At 46.3% G+C, this 19,501-nt stretch overlaps 1 protein-coding gene across 1 annotated transcript in view; it reads right to left on the reverse strand.

Moving 5' to 3' along the window:
• The window catches only part of Mmp20 (matrix metallopeptidase 20), a 34,500-nt gene extending 19,567 nt beyond the window's left edge, over positions 1-14,933 (reverse strand). The window contains exons 1-4 of the mRNA XM_051199220.1: positions 14,811-14,933; positions 6,972-7,219; positions 3,281-3,429; positions 1,055-1,180 (exon numbers count right to left, since the gene is read on the reverse strand). Coding sequence (XP_051055177.1) covers positions 1,055-1,180; positions 3,281-3,429; positions 6,972-7,219; positions 14,811-14,933 — 646 coding nt within the window. The remainder of the gene's footprint in view (positions 1-1,054; positions 1,181-3,280; positions 3,430-6,971; positions 7,220-14,810) is intronic.
• Positions 14,934-19,501: the final 4,568 nt, after the last annotated feature.

A 19,501-nucleotide genomic window follows, 5' to 3' on the forward strand; every position in this document is an offset into this window, starting at 1 on the left:
GATATAGGAGAATTGGTGCCCACATCACAGTTAGCTCTCCTTTTCATAACTGGATTCAAAGGTTGGTAGGGTAGCCTAGCAGTTGGCTTGTCTGTCATCTTGTGGTTCCTTCACCCTTGTGGGGAATAGAGGCAGAGGGAAATGTGAAAGAGCCCATTCTCCCATGCCAGTGATGAGTGATGGAGGTTTGACAAAGGGCCTTGGAGCTAGAAGCGGTGATAAAATTTATAATAATGCATAGCTTTGGATCCTAAATACTTGAATCACTTTCTGCTATTAGAGCCTACTCCCTTTTCGTATTATAAGTGGTTTTTATAAAAAAAAGTCACTGAATAGAAACTGAATCAGACTATCTTCTGCTCTAGGCAAATTAAGGGCTTACAAATAAATCTGAATTCAGTTATAAGGTTAGCTTACTGCTTTAAAATAAATCTGTTTTCATACAACTCAGCTTTATACACCTTTCACATTTTAATAAATGCTGCAGGGAAACTAGGCTCAGAGAGTTGAAATAATTCACCCATGGTTACAGTTAACAATTGATAGACCCAGGAATCGAGGTTTTAATTTAATTGCCATCAAAGCTGGAATTCTAACGACTATACGTAATTGTATGTGGTGTACCAGCTTTCTCTTTCATGCATGTTTCACACTTCCAGATGACCCGCATGCCAGTCTGGGAACTTGACACCCTCCCCCATCACACTCCTCAGAAGAGTACTAATTCAGTTCCCGGGGTCAGCCTTAAAAACATTTCCACATACAGGTAAGAAGCCATAAATCTTGTACACCTGAATGAGAAGTAATCTGTGCATTGGGATGGGACAGGTTCCGTAGATTATATGCCAAGAAACAGAGAGCAGGCTAGTCTACAACATCGCATGGTGGGGGGCTTCCCCTGTGTGTTCCCTTCTGGATTTTTGGCTTACTTGTTTTTCCTAGCCAGCCCCCCTAGTTAAAGGGTGGCTTGGGACGTTGAACCTCAAGGTTTCATGATGGAGGCCCAGAAGAAGGTACAATAGTTTCCAGGTTATGGTGAATTGTGCATATATACCATTCATTCCCATAGTCCACTTCTCAGCATTGTCAAAATGTGTGTCTCCTCCCAGGCCTTCTCCAGGTGCAAATGCATGGGCCAGAGTCCCTCGGGGCCCATCAAACGGGTAGGAATCACCGTGATCTAAGAGGAAGCATCAGTTGGATTAAGGTGTAATAATTCTGGGGTGGGGGGGGTCACAGAAGGTCTCAACAACATTGACCCTTAAAATGCACTTTCAACATTAATCTTTTAAAGATCTATTTTTAGGTGTGTGTGTGTGTGTGTGTGTGTGTGTGTCTCCCTATGGGAGTATATGCACATGAATGCAGTACCCAAGGAGGCCAGAAGAGGGTGTTAGATCTCCCCAGAGCTGGAGTTACAGCACAATTGCTCTTAACTCTGCCAAGACATTTCTCTAGCATTAATATTCAATCTAAAATATTATAAGGTCATAGGTCAAGGAATTAAAAACTAAAATTTTTTACTTCAAAGAGGCATCGCCAACCGATAAGCATTGTATTTTATTTTATTTTATTTTTTTACATTTGCACAGTATATGATAAACACAGGTTGCAGAAGGAGAAAGGACTGAGGGACATTTGATTTGATAGCAACCAGTCCCACTGACTGGTGACAGTGTGAACCTGTGGGCAGAAAGAACTTTCAAAGTCTGATTCCTCTCGGGAGGGGGTGGTTAGTAAGCTGAAAGTGTGCTTCCTGTTTGCATTGCATAATATAATTAAAGTGTGTCCAAAGTACGAAAGGATATGTCAATGTAATTTTGATACCTGAGTATGTAAAGCCTACGAAAGTAACGGTGATCAGGAAAATGCTGGCACCCAGCGCCTTAGGCGCTCTGTCCTGTCATCTGCAGTTAAGTTAGAGGCGGTGAACCCCACAGAAGAGGAGGCCTCTGGAGGGTGTAGCAGAAGGCACTGTTCTCGACTTCTCAGAGTTTTAGTGACAATGCCAAATCATTTGTTTACTTAAAATGGCATTTGTATTTCATTTTATTAATTCATTCATTAACTTTCAATTTATTTACTTTGTGTATGTATGTACATGTGTAGTGAGTGGCTACACTCACTGTTACGTGGAGGTCAAAGGACAATGTGTGGGAGCCGGTCCTCTCCTTCCACCACACCCCAGGTTTCTGGGGTCCATCTGGGGCCATCTGGCTGGCTGGGTCACCTCACTGGCCCATCTTTTTTTTTAAAGCCAGCACTCCCAAATTCAGTATGCTGTTTCTCAGGTCTCAGGTGATGCAGCCTGTGTGTTCTGAGGGGCTGATGAGATGGCTGCCTGGTCTCTAGTCAGTCTTTGTGCTAGGGGACCAGCTCGAAAGATAGAGTCGCCAATCAGTTCCACATCCCTGAACCTACCCTGAGTTACAATGCCCTGCGTTTCACCAAGTGCCCTTGATGCCCGGCAGGAACAGGACCTGTCGGTGGCCAGATTCCACCCAAGGCCATTTCATGATTCTCTTTACCTCCTCTCCCTACCTCCACAGCACATCCCCACAGCAACAGCCCTGGGCTCAGAATGTCTCGGGCACTGAGCAACATTAGCTGGGCAGGGTGAGAGCCAGTGACATCCAACTTCACTGTTGGGAGTTGAGGAGGAGAGACCTCTTGCTTCATCTATTTCCTGCATGCCTTCCTCTGCAAAGCGCTCAGAGCTTTACCAATCACGTCCACAGTCATGGCCTACTCTAGCAGGCTGTGTGAGGAAATGGAGAAGCAGGCAGGTAGAGTCAAGCTTCACAAGTGCTTCTCAAAAGTAGTGTTCAAACATGGGTAAGACCTGAGTGCTGCCTCTGTAGCTATCACTGGGGTCTGGGCTACCACAGGGTCCCTGGGAACTCCATGTGGGAGAATTTTGAGCAACATGGAACCAGGTAATAGTGATGAGCACTGTTACGGGAAACTGGCATCATCTGGTCCCCTAGCCAGTGGGAAAACCTAAAGCTGACCAAACTTGTCCTCTCCTGGGGCAGAGCCACAGTGGAAGGGGCACCTCAGGGCATCTGTCCCATGGTGGAGGCTACAGATGCATCCAGTGCTAAGACTGCTCCATTCTACCTTCTGGCAAGATGTTCATCTTGGCTATGGTCTTGGCTCTGCTCATCTCAACGCTGTGCGATGAAACCCTGAGCTAATCATTCCATAAGTCTGCCAAAGGAGCAAGTTTGGGACAATTCTCCTTGGCATTAGAGACAGAATGTAAGAAACAGTACAATACCTCCGGTTTCAAACGATATCATGATATCCGCTTCCCCAGAGTTTATTCTAACGAAGTTCAGAGGGACAGCGGTACTCCAGGCACGCAGGGCCATCTCCACGGCCTTGTCCACCTCAGCAGGACTCATGGAAGGCGTATACTTAGAGACCCTGGACAAAGGAAAAGCAGATGTGTGTGCTTTAGTGACAGCTCCCAAACAGACAGGGAGAGTGAACACCCAGGCTACCCATAGGCTCAGGCCTGGGTCTCATGGTACAGGCTGTTTACAGACCACAGGCCCATGTCTCCACAGGGCAATACGGAGAGACCCAAAAGGCAGAGACAGCCCTGGGCTTCGCAAAGTTTAGTTTTCATTGTTATTTGAGGGGTTGTCACCTCAGGTCTTTATCAAAGGCCAATGGCTTGGGGATTGGCCTATGAGTGTGTGTGTGTGTGTGTGTGTGTGTGAGAGGGGGGGTACAGTGTTTTCTTTTAACATTTATTTTTATTTTACGAGGATTGATGTTTTGTCTGTGCATAATGTGTGAAAGCCAGAAGAGAGTGTGGATCCTCTGGAACTGGAGTCACAGATGGCTGTGAGCTGTCTTGTGGGTGCTGGGAATTGAACCTGGGTCTGCTGCAAAAGCAGCAGGTGCTTTTCACCACTGAGTCATCTCTCCAGCCCTGTGTTTCTTTCCTTGAAGGGGATGGACTATTGTAGAACAGAGTGCTCACTGGGCGTGGAGAGGGCTGAGCGCTTCGGGGAGCCCGGAGTGACAAAGCCGGAGAGCACAGTGGTTATGGACAGGGTTGGTGGACCCAGGTCCCTTCTGATCCGCAGCACAGAGGTTGGGGCTCTGCCAGCAGGAAAAGAAGGGAGAGAATTCTACCTGGGACTCTGGGCTGGGCTGGAGCAATGGCTACACCGTGGGGAGGCAGGTGCTCAGCAGCCAGCGTTGGAGGCACATCCACTCCCCTTTTCTCTAGCTTGGGCTCCAGTATCTTAAACAGAGGAGGTGCTTGGCAAAATGAAGAACAAAGGCTTGTGATATAAGGGTACTCCGGGACTCTGGATTTTAGGATCCACAACTGTCTAGCAAGCTTGTTGATGGTACTGATTTAGTCTTGAAATCTGTATTTTAGCAAGTATCTTAGATTATTTTCATGCAGGTATGCAGGTGATATGATCTGAACCAGCATACAGAATCCTAGGGTACTCAAAAAAAAAAAAAAAAAAAAAAAAAAAAAAGGGCCAAAAGAGAGGATGTGGAAAATCACTCACTTCTGGACTATTTAATGATCTCAAAATATGGCACACCCCTTTGTCATATAAACCTATGGTTTAGGACCAGGTTAGACGGTTCCTCGTTATTCTCTCTTTCTATGGGCAGAACAGTGTATCCTGGAGTTGATGGTGTACCAAGTTGATGGAGACAGCCAAGATAAGGATGGAGAAAAGAATAACGCCAGAGAAGAGGAAGTGGGAAAAATCCTGACCTGGGGTCTATGGATTGAAAACACATGAGCGGATGGGGACCATAGGCAGCATCCTTTGAAGATGTGCTCTTAGAGCTAGACAGGGCTCTAAGCACTTTTTAATGTGGTGTGTTATCTAGCCCTCACAGTCCCAAGGCAGTCGGTAATGATGATGATCAAGGTCTGCAGCTTGTGGTTAGCACGAGCCTAGTCCTGCTCTGTCTGTCTCCAAAGCTTGTGCAGCTCTGCTGTGTGTTTCCACTTTCAATCATCTGGTGATTGTTACAAGACGCGACTGTGACCTCCAGGAACGGTCAGCATCAGGGCAGGCTCTAGGGAGGAGTGGTAACGCCGGGGAGCAGGTCTCGAAGCTGGGGACCGAGAGCTATTTATCACCGGATATTACACATCTCCAAGTGCTATGCTGTCTTGATGCATGCCCCTGCTGTTAGCCGTGTGTAGTCACAGCCTACAATTCTAGGGCGCAGTTGAAGACAATCATGAAAAGATGTCGTGAATTCACTCTTTTGTTTTATTAAGGTCTTAAACTCTAGCTGTTTCTCAGACTGTGGCTAACTTTTCCCAGACGCCCTGTGGTTTTGATTTCTTTGTTCCGAGTGGCACCTTGTGGCAGGGAGTCTAATAGCCCGTGACTAAAGTGTCCCTCGAGTTCTCCTTTCCTTGGGTCTCATCACAGGGTCTGTTGTAAAGGGTTAATAACCCACTTCACCAGGGAACATTACACTCTGGCTTGTGTGGCTTGCTGGCTCCTGTAATGTAAATAATGACTTCCTGTCAGGGAAGCCACGTTGGCAACAGCCAAGAGAACATTGTGGAGCGTGGACACTAATCAGTTAAAATAGACAGATAAGCTTGTAAATCTAGGTGATGGCAAAATGTAAGAATAGGAAGTAAAGTTTCAGCTATCTTTGTTTTAAAATACAATTTAATGGTAAAGTTAATTATTGAATATAGTCATTTCTTAGCACACAAAGCTCTTGGAAGCATAATGACAGACCCCAGAATTCCTGCCATCACAGCTGGCTCCTGGTATGGTAAGGAAGCCGTTCTGCTCCAGCCCAGGCCTCCTCATCTCCAGGTTTAACCCAGGTGGGCTGATCCTGGGACTGTAACCGATCCAGATCCTGGTCTTACCAACAGCCAGCTAGTCCTTACTGCTCAATCTGCCTCCCCACCACTGCACAGCACCCGCCCTCTCTCTACTCCAATTTCAGTGGTGCACTTGGGTATTGGGAGGCTAGTGCCACTCAGCATGACAGCCCGTTTCACTCAGCTTGCTTGGTGGGCTTCTGCTTGGAAATGGCCTAAGTTCTACAAAACTCTGGTGTAGAACCACCCAAAGCTACACACATGACACCCAAGCGTGACAGCATCAGCCACCTTCAAACCCACTGAGGCTGAGGAGTGGGCGCCTTGAGTGACACACTTGAGACTGGGCTAACCTGGGAATCAGCTCTGGAGTAGATAAAGGAAGCCAGAGAGGGAAATTTGCTCTTCATACCTGGAGCTCAATAAGAAAGGACAACAGCTCCTGTTGGGCAGGTCTCCTCGGTCTAAACAGGAGAATTCCAGATGGTGGACAATGCGAGGGCTGCACCATGGGTAAAATGGGGCTTGGGTCAAGTGTCACTTCTGTATGCCCGGTGAACTTGATGGCTCCCTGCACTGCTGGCCCGGAGCCCACGGAGGCCCATGAGGACAGTTCTTTCCTGTTCATGTCTATCTCCCCTTAAAGATGAGCAGAAAGATGAGCCACTCACCTTTATACTCCATAAATTGAGTGCCTATAGCAGCCCAAAGTCTGTAAGCAAGTGATCTGTGGAGTCAATGAATGAGTCTATCAACGAGTCTTTTGCAGTGTGTGTATAGTGGGATGCAGGCAGAGCCCAGCCTTCAGTGTGGTTTCTCACAAGGCCTTCAGTCTTTCATTTGACTGATGAGCCCAGCTGGCCGGATTAAAGGGTTGCCGATCCTACCAAGGGTTACTTAGCTGTAAACTTACTGAGTTGTTCCTAGCTGGTCAGGCTGGTAATGGGGAGTGTGGACAGTTACCCCGAGATTATAGTTTTCAAACAAACAGCTGGCAAGTTTCTACCCTTTCTTATGGCTGTTTCGGATTCTGCCTTTCATACAGATCAAAAGCAGGAGGGCTTGGAAAGATAGGACGGAGAGGTGTGTCTTTCTCTTTGAATTGGGAAAGACTCAGTGTCATTACCTGTATGTCAACATATTTTTTTTCCATTTGGGTTCACCTGGGAAGAGGCGGTAGTTGGCCACATCAGGAACTCCACAGCGCGGCCTCTTGATCACATCCATCGTGTTCTGGTCCAACTTCCCAGTGACTCGGAGGCCAAAGAAAGATTGTAGCTCCTTAATCTTCCGGACCATGGGGTTGCCTTCTCTTGCCACCATCTCACCAGCCTGGGGGCCTCCTTTGTGTGAGTAATACTTGTCAAGATACTCCTGAAATGGAGAGAAAGCCTGACACATCCATGGTGTGGTTGGAGAACACTCATACTCAGCTAAGATAGGGGACAGTGTTCTTGATATAAAAATAGGGTACATATTCTTATTTTTAAAATTTAGACATATTTGCATAGGTGAAACAGGTATGCCCTAAATTATTATTAATGATTACCTTTGAGCACTGAAGTTTGTAGACGTATTCCTTACTCCATACAGTTTTTGGGTTTGTGTGTGGTATGCACATATGTGTGTAGGCACACTTGCTTATGTGGGCTCATGTGGAGACCACAGGATGATGTTGGTAAGTCATTTTAATTACATATTGTAGAACACTTCGTGTGTAATGTGAAATAAATATTTTTTTTTCTCCAAGAGGACTTATGCTTCAGCCTCTCATTAGACACAAAGAGGCCAATGTGTGGGCTGAAGATCGTAAGTAGTTTGGTAGGTTGTGGGTGACCTTTGTTTTCAGAGGGTGGGTTTTCTGGAACATGTTCAATACCCATTGAGGCAAAGAAAACAAGCCCATAAATTGTTAGGCTTCTTGCATATAAAGCTCAGGGGACAGGCGGTGGGACACTGGAGGAGACAGAGTCTGAGGAGGGTAGGGTGAAGCAGTGTCCTTTGGATACAACAGGGCCACTGCTTGTGACAGTTGAGACTACACAAAGTCAAGCCAGTCAACATTCCAGAATGGATGCAGGAGGCGCTCGTGAGCCCTTCCCTAACTGAGGTATTGACCAGTGATGGCTCCTGAGGGAAGGAGGAACATTTTCTTTAGGGGTGTGCCTCCTTGTGGGTTGACCATGCCCTGTGCCTCTATGCATATGAGTAATGCCAATTAGATGGGGGGGGGGGAGACAGAGAGAGAGAGAGAGAGAGAGAGAGAGAGAGAGAGAGAGAGGGAAGAGGACATGAAGTTGGGAGTGAGACTGGACAAGAACTCAGGAGTTGGAGGGAACAGTGGGGATGAATATGGTCAGAATAGATTGCATACATGTATGAAATCCTCAAAGAATAAAGAAAAAAAATAATCAACCTCTTCCTACATGATCAAGTTTCACCTACACATGCAGGCTTCAAAGCCCTTACGATGGATGCCTTGATCACCACTACTGTGGACGTTTGATTGGAATTACGGTGACCTGAGCTGCACAGGACTGCACAAAAGCAGGGTTGAGGCCCATGTTTGGTCCAGGAATTTCCCCTGTCCAATGCAGCTAGAGATTTAGACATCTTATATTTAGTTTAGTTGATTAATTATTGTATAAATGTTGTTATAGATGTATTAAAATGTCTAAATAAATAAAATATTTATCTCTACATTAACCATAGATTTAATTATCCATAAATTATGCATATTATGTTAACATATTATGCAAATGACACATATTTAAATGTTGGAAGCAAACTTACTGTTTTACAACACGGGCTGTGTTTGTTTTTAGGGCTAGGGAGCGAACCTGGAAACTTTGGCTTGCTGTACAAGCACTCTACTAAGTCCTGAGGACCTTCAGAATTAAGTACATGCAGTGAACGATAAGGGATGTGGAGAGGCCTGAGTCCCAGCGCTGGTCGTCTGTGGGTGGGGCATGTGCTGGCAACTATTACTTTGCCTTTCATGCTCTCTTAAACCCACACGTTTTCTGTGGTGCAGCTGCTGTTGTTACTGCTCATGCTCTATTTCCTCTGCGCTCCGCCTCTGAGAGGAGAGAGGAGGTAGCTGTGCTGGAGAGCGCCCCTTCAGAGGTTTAGCTCGGGAGCTAGAGGGTCTGTGCAGCTGGAAAAAGTGCCTGTTGCTCCTCCCGAGGCCCCGGGTTTGGTCCCAAGCACCCAGGTCACAGCCGCCAGATAACACCAACTCCAGGAGATCTGATTTCCTCATTGGCCCTTTGTGAGCACACACATCTGTGGCATACTTTTACAAACACATACATGAAAATAAAAATAGGTCTGAAACAATGTTTTAAAAAGTTCAGGCCTTTTGGCTTGGATGAGGAGCTCTGAGTCAGGGTCCACCTCCATCCATGGCAGGGGTTTCATTTTACCTTTCTCTCTCTCTCTCTCTCTCTCTCTCTCTCTCTTTCTCTCTCTCTCTCTCTCTCTCTCCTTTCCTTTCTTCTTTCCTCCTTCCTTTCTTCCTTTGTCCTCTTTCTTCCTTCTTCTTCTTTTTTTTTTTTTTGAGAATGAAGCTGTGCTGAGGGCTTGTGGTTTGTGTCCAAAGGGATGTTGAGGCAGCTTGAAGTGATGACTCAGTTACCTTCCTTGGAGAAGAGTGAACTCAGCCTAAGGCCAGATGCTCTGTATTTCTGAGATGGTTTCAGTTTCAAGTATCTGATATATATGTGTGTGTGTGTGTGTGTGTGTGTGTGTGTGTGTGTGTGTATGTATGTATGTATGTATGATGTGACCATAGAAGGGGATGTTTAGTCCTGTATTTACTGCTACTGTTAAAGTGGCATAGTCACAATCAAGGACACAGGGAAGCCAGTGAGAGGTTATTAAAGACTCATCTAGCAAGAGAAATAACACATTTATACAGACACTGGGCAAACCCAGTAAAATCAGTGTGAAAAGGCCCTCACAAGTTTACTTACTAACAGGATAACAGGATTGTATGGGGGAGAAGTAAGCAATGGCCTGAGACCCCCACCCCTGGCATAGGAGGAGGAGTCAGTATTCTCAGCGGTGCGGGTCCCCTGGCGGGGGATGGCCTCTATCTAGCGGGTTGGCCCCTGGGGAGGATGGCCCCACACCTGTAAATGTATGGGCCCTGGGCCACAGTCAGAGCCTCAGTAGACCATTTTTAAAAACAGAGAAAGTGTGAAGTTGGGGTGGGGAATGTTGACAGGATCGGGGAGGAGCTGGAGGGTGGGGTGAATGTGGTGGAAATATATTGTTTGCATGTATGAAATTCTCAAAGAATAAATAGAAAGTTAAAAAACAAAACAAAACAAAACAAAAAAAAACCCAAACCTCAAAATGAAAGGCGGGCCCTTGTTTGCCTTGTCCAAAACCTCACCCCGAGTTAACAGGGAGTTGACTTGAAAGCTACAGACTAAAGAATTAACAGTGTCTACATGCTGATGACAGGACTCGGGGCATTTCTTTTTTTTGATTATAGTTTTTACAAGTTTTTCTCCTAAGAGTCTACACAATGTTTGTAATGTTTTTCTTTTCCTTTAAAATACACACAGGTTGCCAAACCTCTAATGAAATAAACTCAGAAGTTATTCTTACTTAATAAAAAAGGAGAAACCCTTGCCAGTGGAATGGTACCAAGGAGGTGATTCAGTGATCTCCTGGGGCCAAGTATGAAGCACTGTCACATGTTCTAAGCCCGGGAGAGCCTCGCAGTTGGGGCTTCTTTTCCAGAGCTGTTGATGAGGCTTTGGCACCCTTTGTGGAGTCAAGATGCCCCATCTGGCACTTAGAGGTATGCTGAGGACTGTCCCGTTTTATAGGCCACCACTTTAATGTTGTCCCTTGGTCACAGGTGTCCAATTTAACTGGCACCCTCTCTACAGCCCGCTGCCAGGCAAATCAGCAAGTTTAGCATTCACTTCAAGCGGTCCTCTACCCTCTTCTTGTCCAGTGTTTAGCAGATAAAAGTAAGGGAGGCTAAGAGGGCCTGTTTCGGCTGGCTGGTGGTCCAGTCTCGCTGCCAACATGTTAGGACATTTAGAAACAGCCACCCCCCCCACCCCACCCCACCCCCCACCCCCGGGCTGGAGTATCGCTGCTCTGAGCAATGGCCAGGGTATGCGTCCTTCAGCACAGAGTCATCGAGAGAGAACTGTAAGGACTTGGCTGAATGCAGGCCACACATAAACAGGCCAGGGCAAGTCTTTGAACTGCTCTTTAGCTTTCTTGCCAGCTTCAGCCTTGCCTACTGTCTTACTACCAGTGCGAGGGCAACAATGTGCTTCTTTAACAAAAGAAATGGGTAAGGAAGTGCCCACCACCTACCTACGCTCAGAGATGTCTGTGACTCTTTCTGACAATTAACATATTTTAAATACATATTTTACTTTATGTGCATGTGTGTGTTCCTGAGTGGACATATGTGCCGTGTGCTTGAAGGTACCTGTAGAGGCCAGAAGAGGGCGTCAGATGCTCTGGAGCTGGAGTTGCAAGGCAATTGTGAGTGTCCATGTGGATGCTGAGACCTGAGCTCCGAGCCATCTCTTTAGCCGCCATTTGTAACTCTTTAAAAAGTAGAGTTATGGGAATAGCTTAAAAGGCAAAATGTTCTTATGGTATAATTTTCAGTGAGAAAAGTAGAAGCCAAGATCTAAAGATAATAACAATTAAAAAATATTTACCACAGAAAAGATGGGTATCAATGGTTCCAGAGCCTGGAAGTTTCTTTTGGATGATGTAATTTTTTAGAATCATGTGGTAAATGAGAATTTATACTATTTTTAGAGACACTTTAGAAGGTTGTTTTAAATATTATGTCAGCAACAGCAGGTAGCTCCCGTGTCCCAATCGTCTGAGACAGGGAGTTTTGAGTGTGCGATGGTGAGAAGTGGCGCCCTCTAAGTACAAACCCTCTTGGTCTTTTTCCAGCTGGTAGTGCATGGTGAGGCTTTCTGCCTGGATCCTGAGCCTCGGCCATGACCATAGCTCCAAGCCACACAGCAGCCAGGTAGACACAAAGCTGGGGCACACTGTGCCATGTTGACAAACCATGGCTTTTGGTAAGCGGTTGAACTCGCCTATTTTGAATCCATGATGAGGTTATCAAGCTATAACACGAACATATGCGAAGAAACATCTGCACCGATTTTACAAAGCAAAGAGTCATCCCCCCCCCCCCCCCCGCGAATTGCTGAGGACTGAATGAAGGACCTCAGGCATGTTAGGCAGACGCTCTACTATTGGGTTATATCCCCACCTGCACTATATCTTCATCCCCCTATCAATGCCCTGATGAGCAAAACAGAACTTATTTAACTGGACAGTAAATAAATCAAGTCAGAACTGTTTAAGTCCTCAAGTGCAGATGTTTATGTCCGTGGGTTTGGGGACACAGATATCTGCAGTTGTTGTTTCGCAGGTAGCAATTTAGGAAGAAAAGAGCACTGTGACAGATGCCTCCTGGTTGCCCACGGTCTCGTGACCTTCTCCGTGGTCTCTTTGCTCTAGCCACACGGTGATTACACCCCGCACTCCTCTATGCTGGAACCTGCACTTGAGGATGATCTTGCCAGCCTGCCCTGTCTCCAGGATTTTCCAGGGCAAGCTCATTCTACAGCTGAGGCTCATCCCAGACGTGGCTGTCTCAGAGAGGCTTCCGCGGCGGCCCATAGCCTGTCAGTCTTTCTCCGATATCTCTTTCCACTTCTGGAAATAAGCTGTGCACTTGAGTGGCGTGTCTGCGTCCTCCCTGTATCCTCCCTCCCGTCCTGTTGCCGTCCCGGCAGACCAGGAGGGCAGAGGTGGACATGTGCTTCGCAGCATGCATTATCCAGAGGCGGTCGGTAACAGTACAAGCTGCTAGTTTGCATCTGGATTCTATAGGCTCACAAGGCCGGTGGATATTTCTGTAAGCTGCAAGGTGGCACATAAATCGTCTCTAGTTTCTGGGCTTAGCATGAGAGATCTGTCCTCATCTTTGTGGCCAGCCTCCTAAAGAAAATGCTCTTTCCAGAGCGGATGCTCTGTGTGTCAAGTGACAGGGTATGGACAAGTTTCCATGACCCCAAGGGCATAACAGAGACTTACGGAGAGAGAATAAAATGAGGATGTCTTAACAGCCCCGGCCCCAGCCACAACATTCTTTTGAAATGTGCTCCCACTCCACAGCTGGTCAGACCAGCAAAGTTGCCTTCAAAACTTTCTGACCTTAGTCCTATTTAGAGTGGGACCATCTTATTCCATCTGTAAAGAGCTGTGGTTGATAGTTTTGATTCTGCAGACTGTAGCACACTATAGCACAGGAGCCTGTAGTCTAATGGTCTGGCTAGGGTTGAGTGGTAGAATGACATTTGCTCAAACCCTGGACCAACATCAGAACTTCCCACTGGCCCAGATCTGTTCTAGCTGGACATCACCAGCTGAGTGAGCACCAGGAAGTGGATATGACAAAGGCTTTATAGTTTCTGAATTAGAGAAGCATACGTCTGGAGGGAAAGGACCCACAGAGTGTGCCAGTACAACACAATTTATAATTTTGGCACCTGGAGCTACTTTGAATTGAGTTGATGTACACATGGGCTCTACTAAAAAAAATTCAACTCAAGTGGGCATCTGCTGTTGATACAGGCATCTACGGTTAATGTAGGCATCTTCTGTTGATATAGGCATCTTCTGTTGATGTGGGCATCTGCTGTTGATACAGGCATCTACGATTAATGTAGGCATCTTCTGTTGATACAGGCATCTACTGTTGATGTAGGCACCTGCTGTCGATGTGGACATCTGCTGTTGATATGGGCATCTGCTGTTGATGTGGGCATCTGCTGTTGATGTGGGCATCTGCTGTTGATACAGGCATCTGCTGTTGATGTGGGCATCTGCTGTTGATGTAGGCACCTGCTGTCGATGTGGGCATCTGCTGTTGATACAGGCATCTGCTGTTGATGTGGGCATCTTCTGTGAAGTGGACGTCTTCTGTCGAGCTGAACTTGCTTATTTACATTCAGGCTACTCCTGCAAATGCTCCCCGAATTCTCTCGTGTTATAAGAGAAACTGATCAACTGCAGTAGGTAAGTGGAGACACAACTGGTAGGGACAGCCCAGGGTACATAGGTGACAGATGTCTATCTCTTGGGCCCAAGCTGGCCGCGGATGCAGCTGGACAGGGCAGTAGCCCCAGGCAGAGATGGGATCACATGTATGCTGTAGTTTCATCAGATTCCCGTGAGGGACCCATGTGGCACATCCACAAACTCCTCATGTCATAGCTAGCCATTCTGTCTCCAGAAATCTGTCCTCACCGGTTAGGATTCACTGTTCTCCTTCAGCCGACTTCTCTGCATTTAGGATGATTTTCAGCCACAAAAGCCTCACAAAATTCTAATGTAATGGATTGTACCAGATCCTTCACACCCACTTAGTTTCCTCGGTCAGGTGCAGGGACGCACAAGAGCGGAGGGAAGCTGGAGTAAGGGCTGTGGAGACACAGCGTGCGGAGGAAAGACACTGGAGAGAAGAAAGCTTGGCCCGTCTCAAATTCTGACCAAGGTTACCTTGAGCAAAAAAGCCATTTTTCACAATGTGAACCTAAGAAACTTTCCCCTTGTGGCTGCTGGGCATTCAGCCTTGAATTCACAGCCTGCCCCAGTGTTGCTATTTCTCAGCTTTATTTTTCCTCAAGTACTTATTTTTGAATTTTGTATGTTGTATAATCCCACTCAAGTTCTATATAATGTGATACACCTACACAGACAATTATTCAGCCATGAATTCATCCACGCACCTAACAAGCACCAGGCACGGACCTTAGACGGTGTGGTGAATCAGGCTTCTGTGGAGTTTAAAGTGATTTCCAAAAATAGATTTCTGTCTACTTTGTCATTACGACCTTGTTGGGTGTTCTGGCTTCGGACAAGAATGAGGGAATGGGACAGAGTCACAAACCTGTGCGATGTGGTGGTTGCTCCTGATGGTCCTAGGGGCGGCTGCAAATAGGGTGGGGGCGGCAGTGGCAAACTTTAAAGCTGTGACAAGGACAGCAAGGCCAGAAGCAGGTAGCACCTTCATCTCCTCTCGGTCACCTGCTGTGGGGTCAGCCCAGGGGATGGCAGGCAGCGCACATCTGCACCTGGACCCGAGCTTCTTTTATAGAGTCACACAGGTCTGGGCCTTGCAAGTGATGATTCATGTCTCAAATGGTAATTACACAGCTTGATTCTCTCTCTGATGATGGGGTACCAGCTGTGCACAGGGATCAGGGAAAGCTTCATTCTTTGTGACTGACCATGTCAAAAAGGAGAGAAATGGCCACTTCTAATGAAGCTTGTTAACTATACACACTGATTGATTTGACTCCCACCCAACTGAAACATTTTGTTAGTCCTAATTCTGGGCCCACTTTAAATTCTGATTAAAGAAAAAGTAGGGACCAATGGCTCCTTACTGAGCCTTTACTTTCACCTGCTGGCTTGATGACCTGGGTCTCTGGGACCCACATGGTAGAAGGAGAGAAATGACTCTTCCAAGGCCTTCTGAGTTCTAAATGCATGTCATGGCACCTTCTGCATGCCCTCCTACTAATATATGAATAAATAAATAAATGCAACTTTAAAAATGAAAAAAGCTAAATGGTCAAAGAATAGTTGGACTATAATACAATTGAGCTGTCTACACATTCCAGTCAACCTCCAGCACCCTGTATGTGCATCTCCCAAGATGTTTCTTAGGATGAGTGTGCTGCAACAGCTCCTGCTGCTGTTGTTGGTTCGAAGACACACAAGGTCATCCAGGAAACTTCATGTGACACCATGCCAGTGAGGGTGGAGAGTCAAACATAACTACTAGAAGACTTTTCAAGGAGGTAACACCAGAGTGATGTGGACTACTAATTTGTGTTACATTCATTTATGCTGTGGAACATTTGTTTAATGATGCAAAGATGTGGTGCATTCTTTTATGTTGCATTTGTTTAACTCCGTGAAGCTGTGTTACTTTGCCTGCCTAAAACACTTGATTGGTCTAATTAAAGGAGACGAATGGTCAATAGCGAGGCAGGAGAAAGGACAGGCGGGGCTGGCAGGTAGAGAGGATAAATAGAAGGAGAAATCTGTGAAGGGAGGATATAGGAATGAGAAAAGGAGTAGAGAGGATACCAGGGAGCAGCCACCCAGCTGCCCAGCAAGCCACGGAGTAAGAAGTAGAGAAAGCCATATAGAATGCAGAAGGGTAAAAGCCCAGAGACAATAGGTAGATGGGATAATTGAAGCGAAGAGAAGCTTGCTAGAGACAAGCCAAGCTAAGGCTGGCCATTCACAAGAGAGAGTTAGACTGTGTGTTTATTCGGGAGCTGGGTGGTGAGCTCCCCAAAAGCCACAGAGTAAAAGTAAAAACCAGCTACCCCAGAGTTATGTCTGCTAACCAGAATATGGGACAAAATTTCCTATTTTCCGTGAACCCTGGTTAGTTTGGAGTCATATTTGTGTGTGTATTCATGTGTGCAGGTACAGACACACATGTGCTTGGAGCCCGGAAGACAATGGCTTTGAAACAAAGCTTCTTACAGGGTTATAAACAGCCTGGGTGGGCCCACGGGGGGGGGGGGCGCTCTGGGATTGCCAGGGCTTGCCACCTTGCTTGGATTTTTTGTTTGTTTTTTTTTGGGGATTAAAAACATTTATTTCACTCAAAGGTTTGGCTAAGGGTTGCAGAGGCCTTATGTAATCATTGAGGCCTCCCTGTTGTTAAGGGCCATACCTGGCTTTTTAACACCGGTTCTGTGGGTGGTGTCAGGTTCTTATGCTTACAGGCAAGCATGTCACTCACTGAGCCATCTCCTGAGCCCCTGGAGTCATATTCTTCAATCTGACTCTGACTTTGAACCAATGGTAACATGGCAGGCCCGAAAGATGCAAGGTGTTTCTTAGCAGCATGCATCTGAGCATTCTAGTTTTGCATCTGCAGATGCATTAGCAGCGTGCGCCTGAGCAGTTTTACATCTGCAGACTGCCTGCACTAGTGTACAGGCCAGTACTGGCTACAGAGCTGTGTCTGCTAGTGCCACCTTGCTTCTAGGACCCCGGGTCTGAGAAATATATGAAGTCACTCTCATTGGATTCAGAGAAAATTAAAAGCCAGAAAACGTGAAGGAGAGAATCTGATATTTTACTTGTAATCAGAAGAGACTTGGGACAGTGGACAGCTCAACCATAAAGGAGGCAAACACTGACTCCTCCCCAGAATGTCCTCCACACTCTACCTGCACTGACTCCTCCCCAGAATGTCCTCCACACTCTACCTGCACTGACTTCCTCTTAACACGATTTAAGGTGTCACCCATTCAGAGAAGAAGCTTGTCCTGAGCAGTCTACCATGGGGATAGCACCAACTCTGGCCTTAGGTGACCCAAATCAATATATTTTTTGCAGCCAAGCACCTTATGTATGGTCTCTCTCTCTTTCTCTCCCTCTCCCCCTATCTCCCCCATTCTCTCCAACAAAAACTTGTTACCCCTCCCCCCTTTTTTGGGTCTAGCACATTGCCATGGCATGTACCCGGACTTTAACCCTTTCCTCAGCCCTGCAGAAATTCTTTTTTGCTTGCTGATACTTTTCACCCAGAGCTATTATTTATTCTTAGTTTTTTATTTATGCTTTTTATTTTTTTAAGCTTTGCCAGTTCAGAGCATAATTCTGACTCATAAGCATGTGATCTATCAGGCTGGTTCGTCCCTTTTGTCTGTGATATTTTCATATTTAAAATCGGGAAAGATGCCAACTACAAAGAATCTTGTTATTGTAGCGCTCTTAGCACAGTGGGGGGGGGGGAGCGTTAGGCATCTGACATCAGCTCTTTCTTTTGGTGCCTGGAACCTGGTTGGTGTTTAACAAATGCGTTGGTGAGAGAATGGATGGAGCCCCAGGGCTCTGGTCCTCAAGGTGTGGTTTCTGGACTCTCGGCATCGCCATCACCCGAGGACTTCTAACCTTGTTTCTGGACTCACGGCATCGCCATCACCCGAGGACTTCTAACCTTGTTTCTGGACTCAGGGCATCGCCATCACCCGAGGACTTCTAACCTCGTAGTGAATATTTTCTGGTCATTTCACACACGGACACAATGTACTTAGATTAAATCCACCCTTCCCCAGTTCAGCTCCTCCCAGATCCCCACCAGCATGTTTTCCCCTGCCCCCAACTTCATGTCCTCTATATTCTTTTGTTTTATGATGCACTGAGTTCAGTAAGTGTTGTCTGTGTGCATGTGGATATGATTTTTAAAAATTACATTTTAAGTTTTGTGTATGCGCACATGTAAAGAGGTCATGTGCTTGTATGGTCAGGGAACAACATGTAGAAATCAGTGTCCTCTCTTTCTATCATGTGGGTTCCAGGGATCAAACTCAGGTCATCAGGCTTAGCTTAGCCACAAGCTCCTTTTACCCACTGACCCATCTAAGCCAACCTCACTGTACTCTTAACAAGCTCTTCAGGCAATTCTGACGCACGGTAACATTGGAGAACCATTGCAGTGGCGGAGTGAGTATAATCATGGGTCTAAGGTAAACAGTAAGAGTAAAATGTAAAATAAGATTAGGAGCATGTCAGTCACAAGAAGTGTTCAATGCTGCCTTTGCCTCTGGGGCCACTTTATCGTGGCATCTGTCACTTGAAAGTGGTCTACGTAGTCTTTGCTAATAACGTGGCACGATACCTCTTAGAGCACAGGCGTATGTAAGGCTCACTCTCGAGTTTAGACAAATCCAAGGTGCTCCCTGTGCTCCCTCTCCCTCCCCTTCTGCTGTCCTCTCCTGAATGGATCCAGCAGCAGTGGAGCTACAGCAGCCCTGTAAGGTCTGGGGAACGTCTGCTTTGTTAGGTGTGCGCATCATATGCATTGTGTATCCTGGGACAAATGAGGCACATCTCAAACCAAAAAAGAAAGCTAGCAGATCGGCTAGCCTCACTTGGCTAACTAAATTATAAGCTTCTTGATTGGTTTACCGTGAAAACAAACCCCTTATGTTTGTTTAGTATATGAATGAACATAGAGAGTAATTATCGCCTCCTGGCTTCAGGAAGGAAAAAGACATTACAACAGTCGCTCAAACAGAGCAAGCCCTTTGCCTTCTGCAGCCCCCCCCCCCAGCCGCTGTGGAATATGAACGAGCAGACAGTCTAGACACTTCTTTGCAATCGGTTATGTTGTCCTCTTATTTCCTCTCCAAGATGACCCTAGCAGGAAGGAGCAGAGAGTCCAGGCGTCTTAATTTGCTTGTTGTTGCCATGAAAACCACAGTTCAAAATCAATTTAGGGGAGGAAAAGGATTTGTTTGGCTTACTGCTTACAGTCTCGTCTGGCCTAAGGCTTGAGCTCAAAGCTGGGACTCCAGGCAGGAGATTGTGGTGATACTTATGATTTATTAAAGCTTGACTGATGATTCGGAAAAGCAAAGCCATAGGCATCATGGCAGTGGTGATTCACACCTTTAATTCCAGCAGTCCGAAGCTAGGAGGTGGTGGTACACACTTTAATCCTAGCCTTTAGGATTAGGAGGTAGATGGATCTCTGTGAATCCAAGGCCACCCAGATCTACACAAGATTGAATTAGTCTAAAAGAGAATTATCGCTCACACCTT

The sequence above is a fragment of the Phodopus roborovskii genome, unplaced genomic scaffold, assembly GCF_943737965.1.
Source record: "Phodopus roborovskii unplaced genomic scaffold, PHOROB, whole genome shotgun sequence".
Taxonomy (NCBI): Eukaryota; Metazoa; Chordata; class Mammalia; order Rodentia; family Cricetidae; genus Phodopus; species Phodopus roborovskii.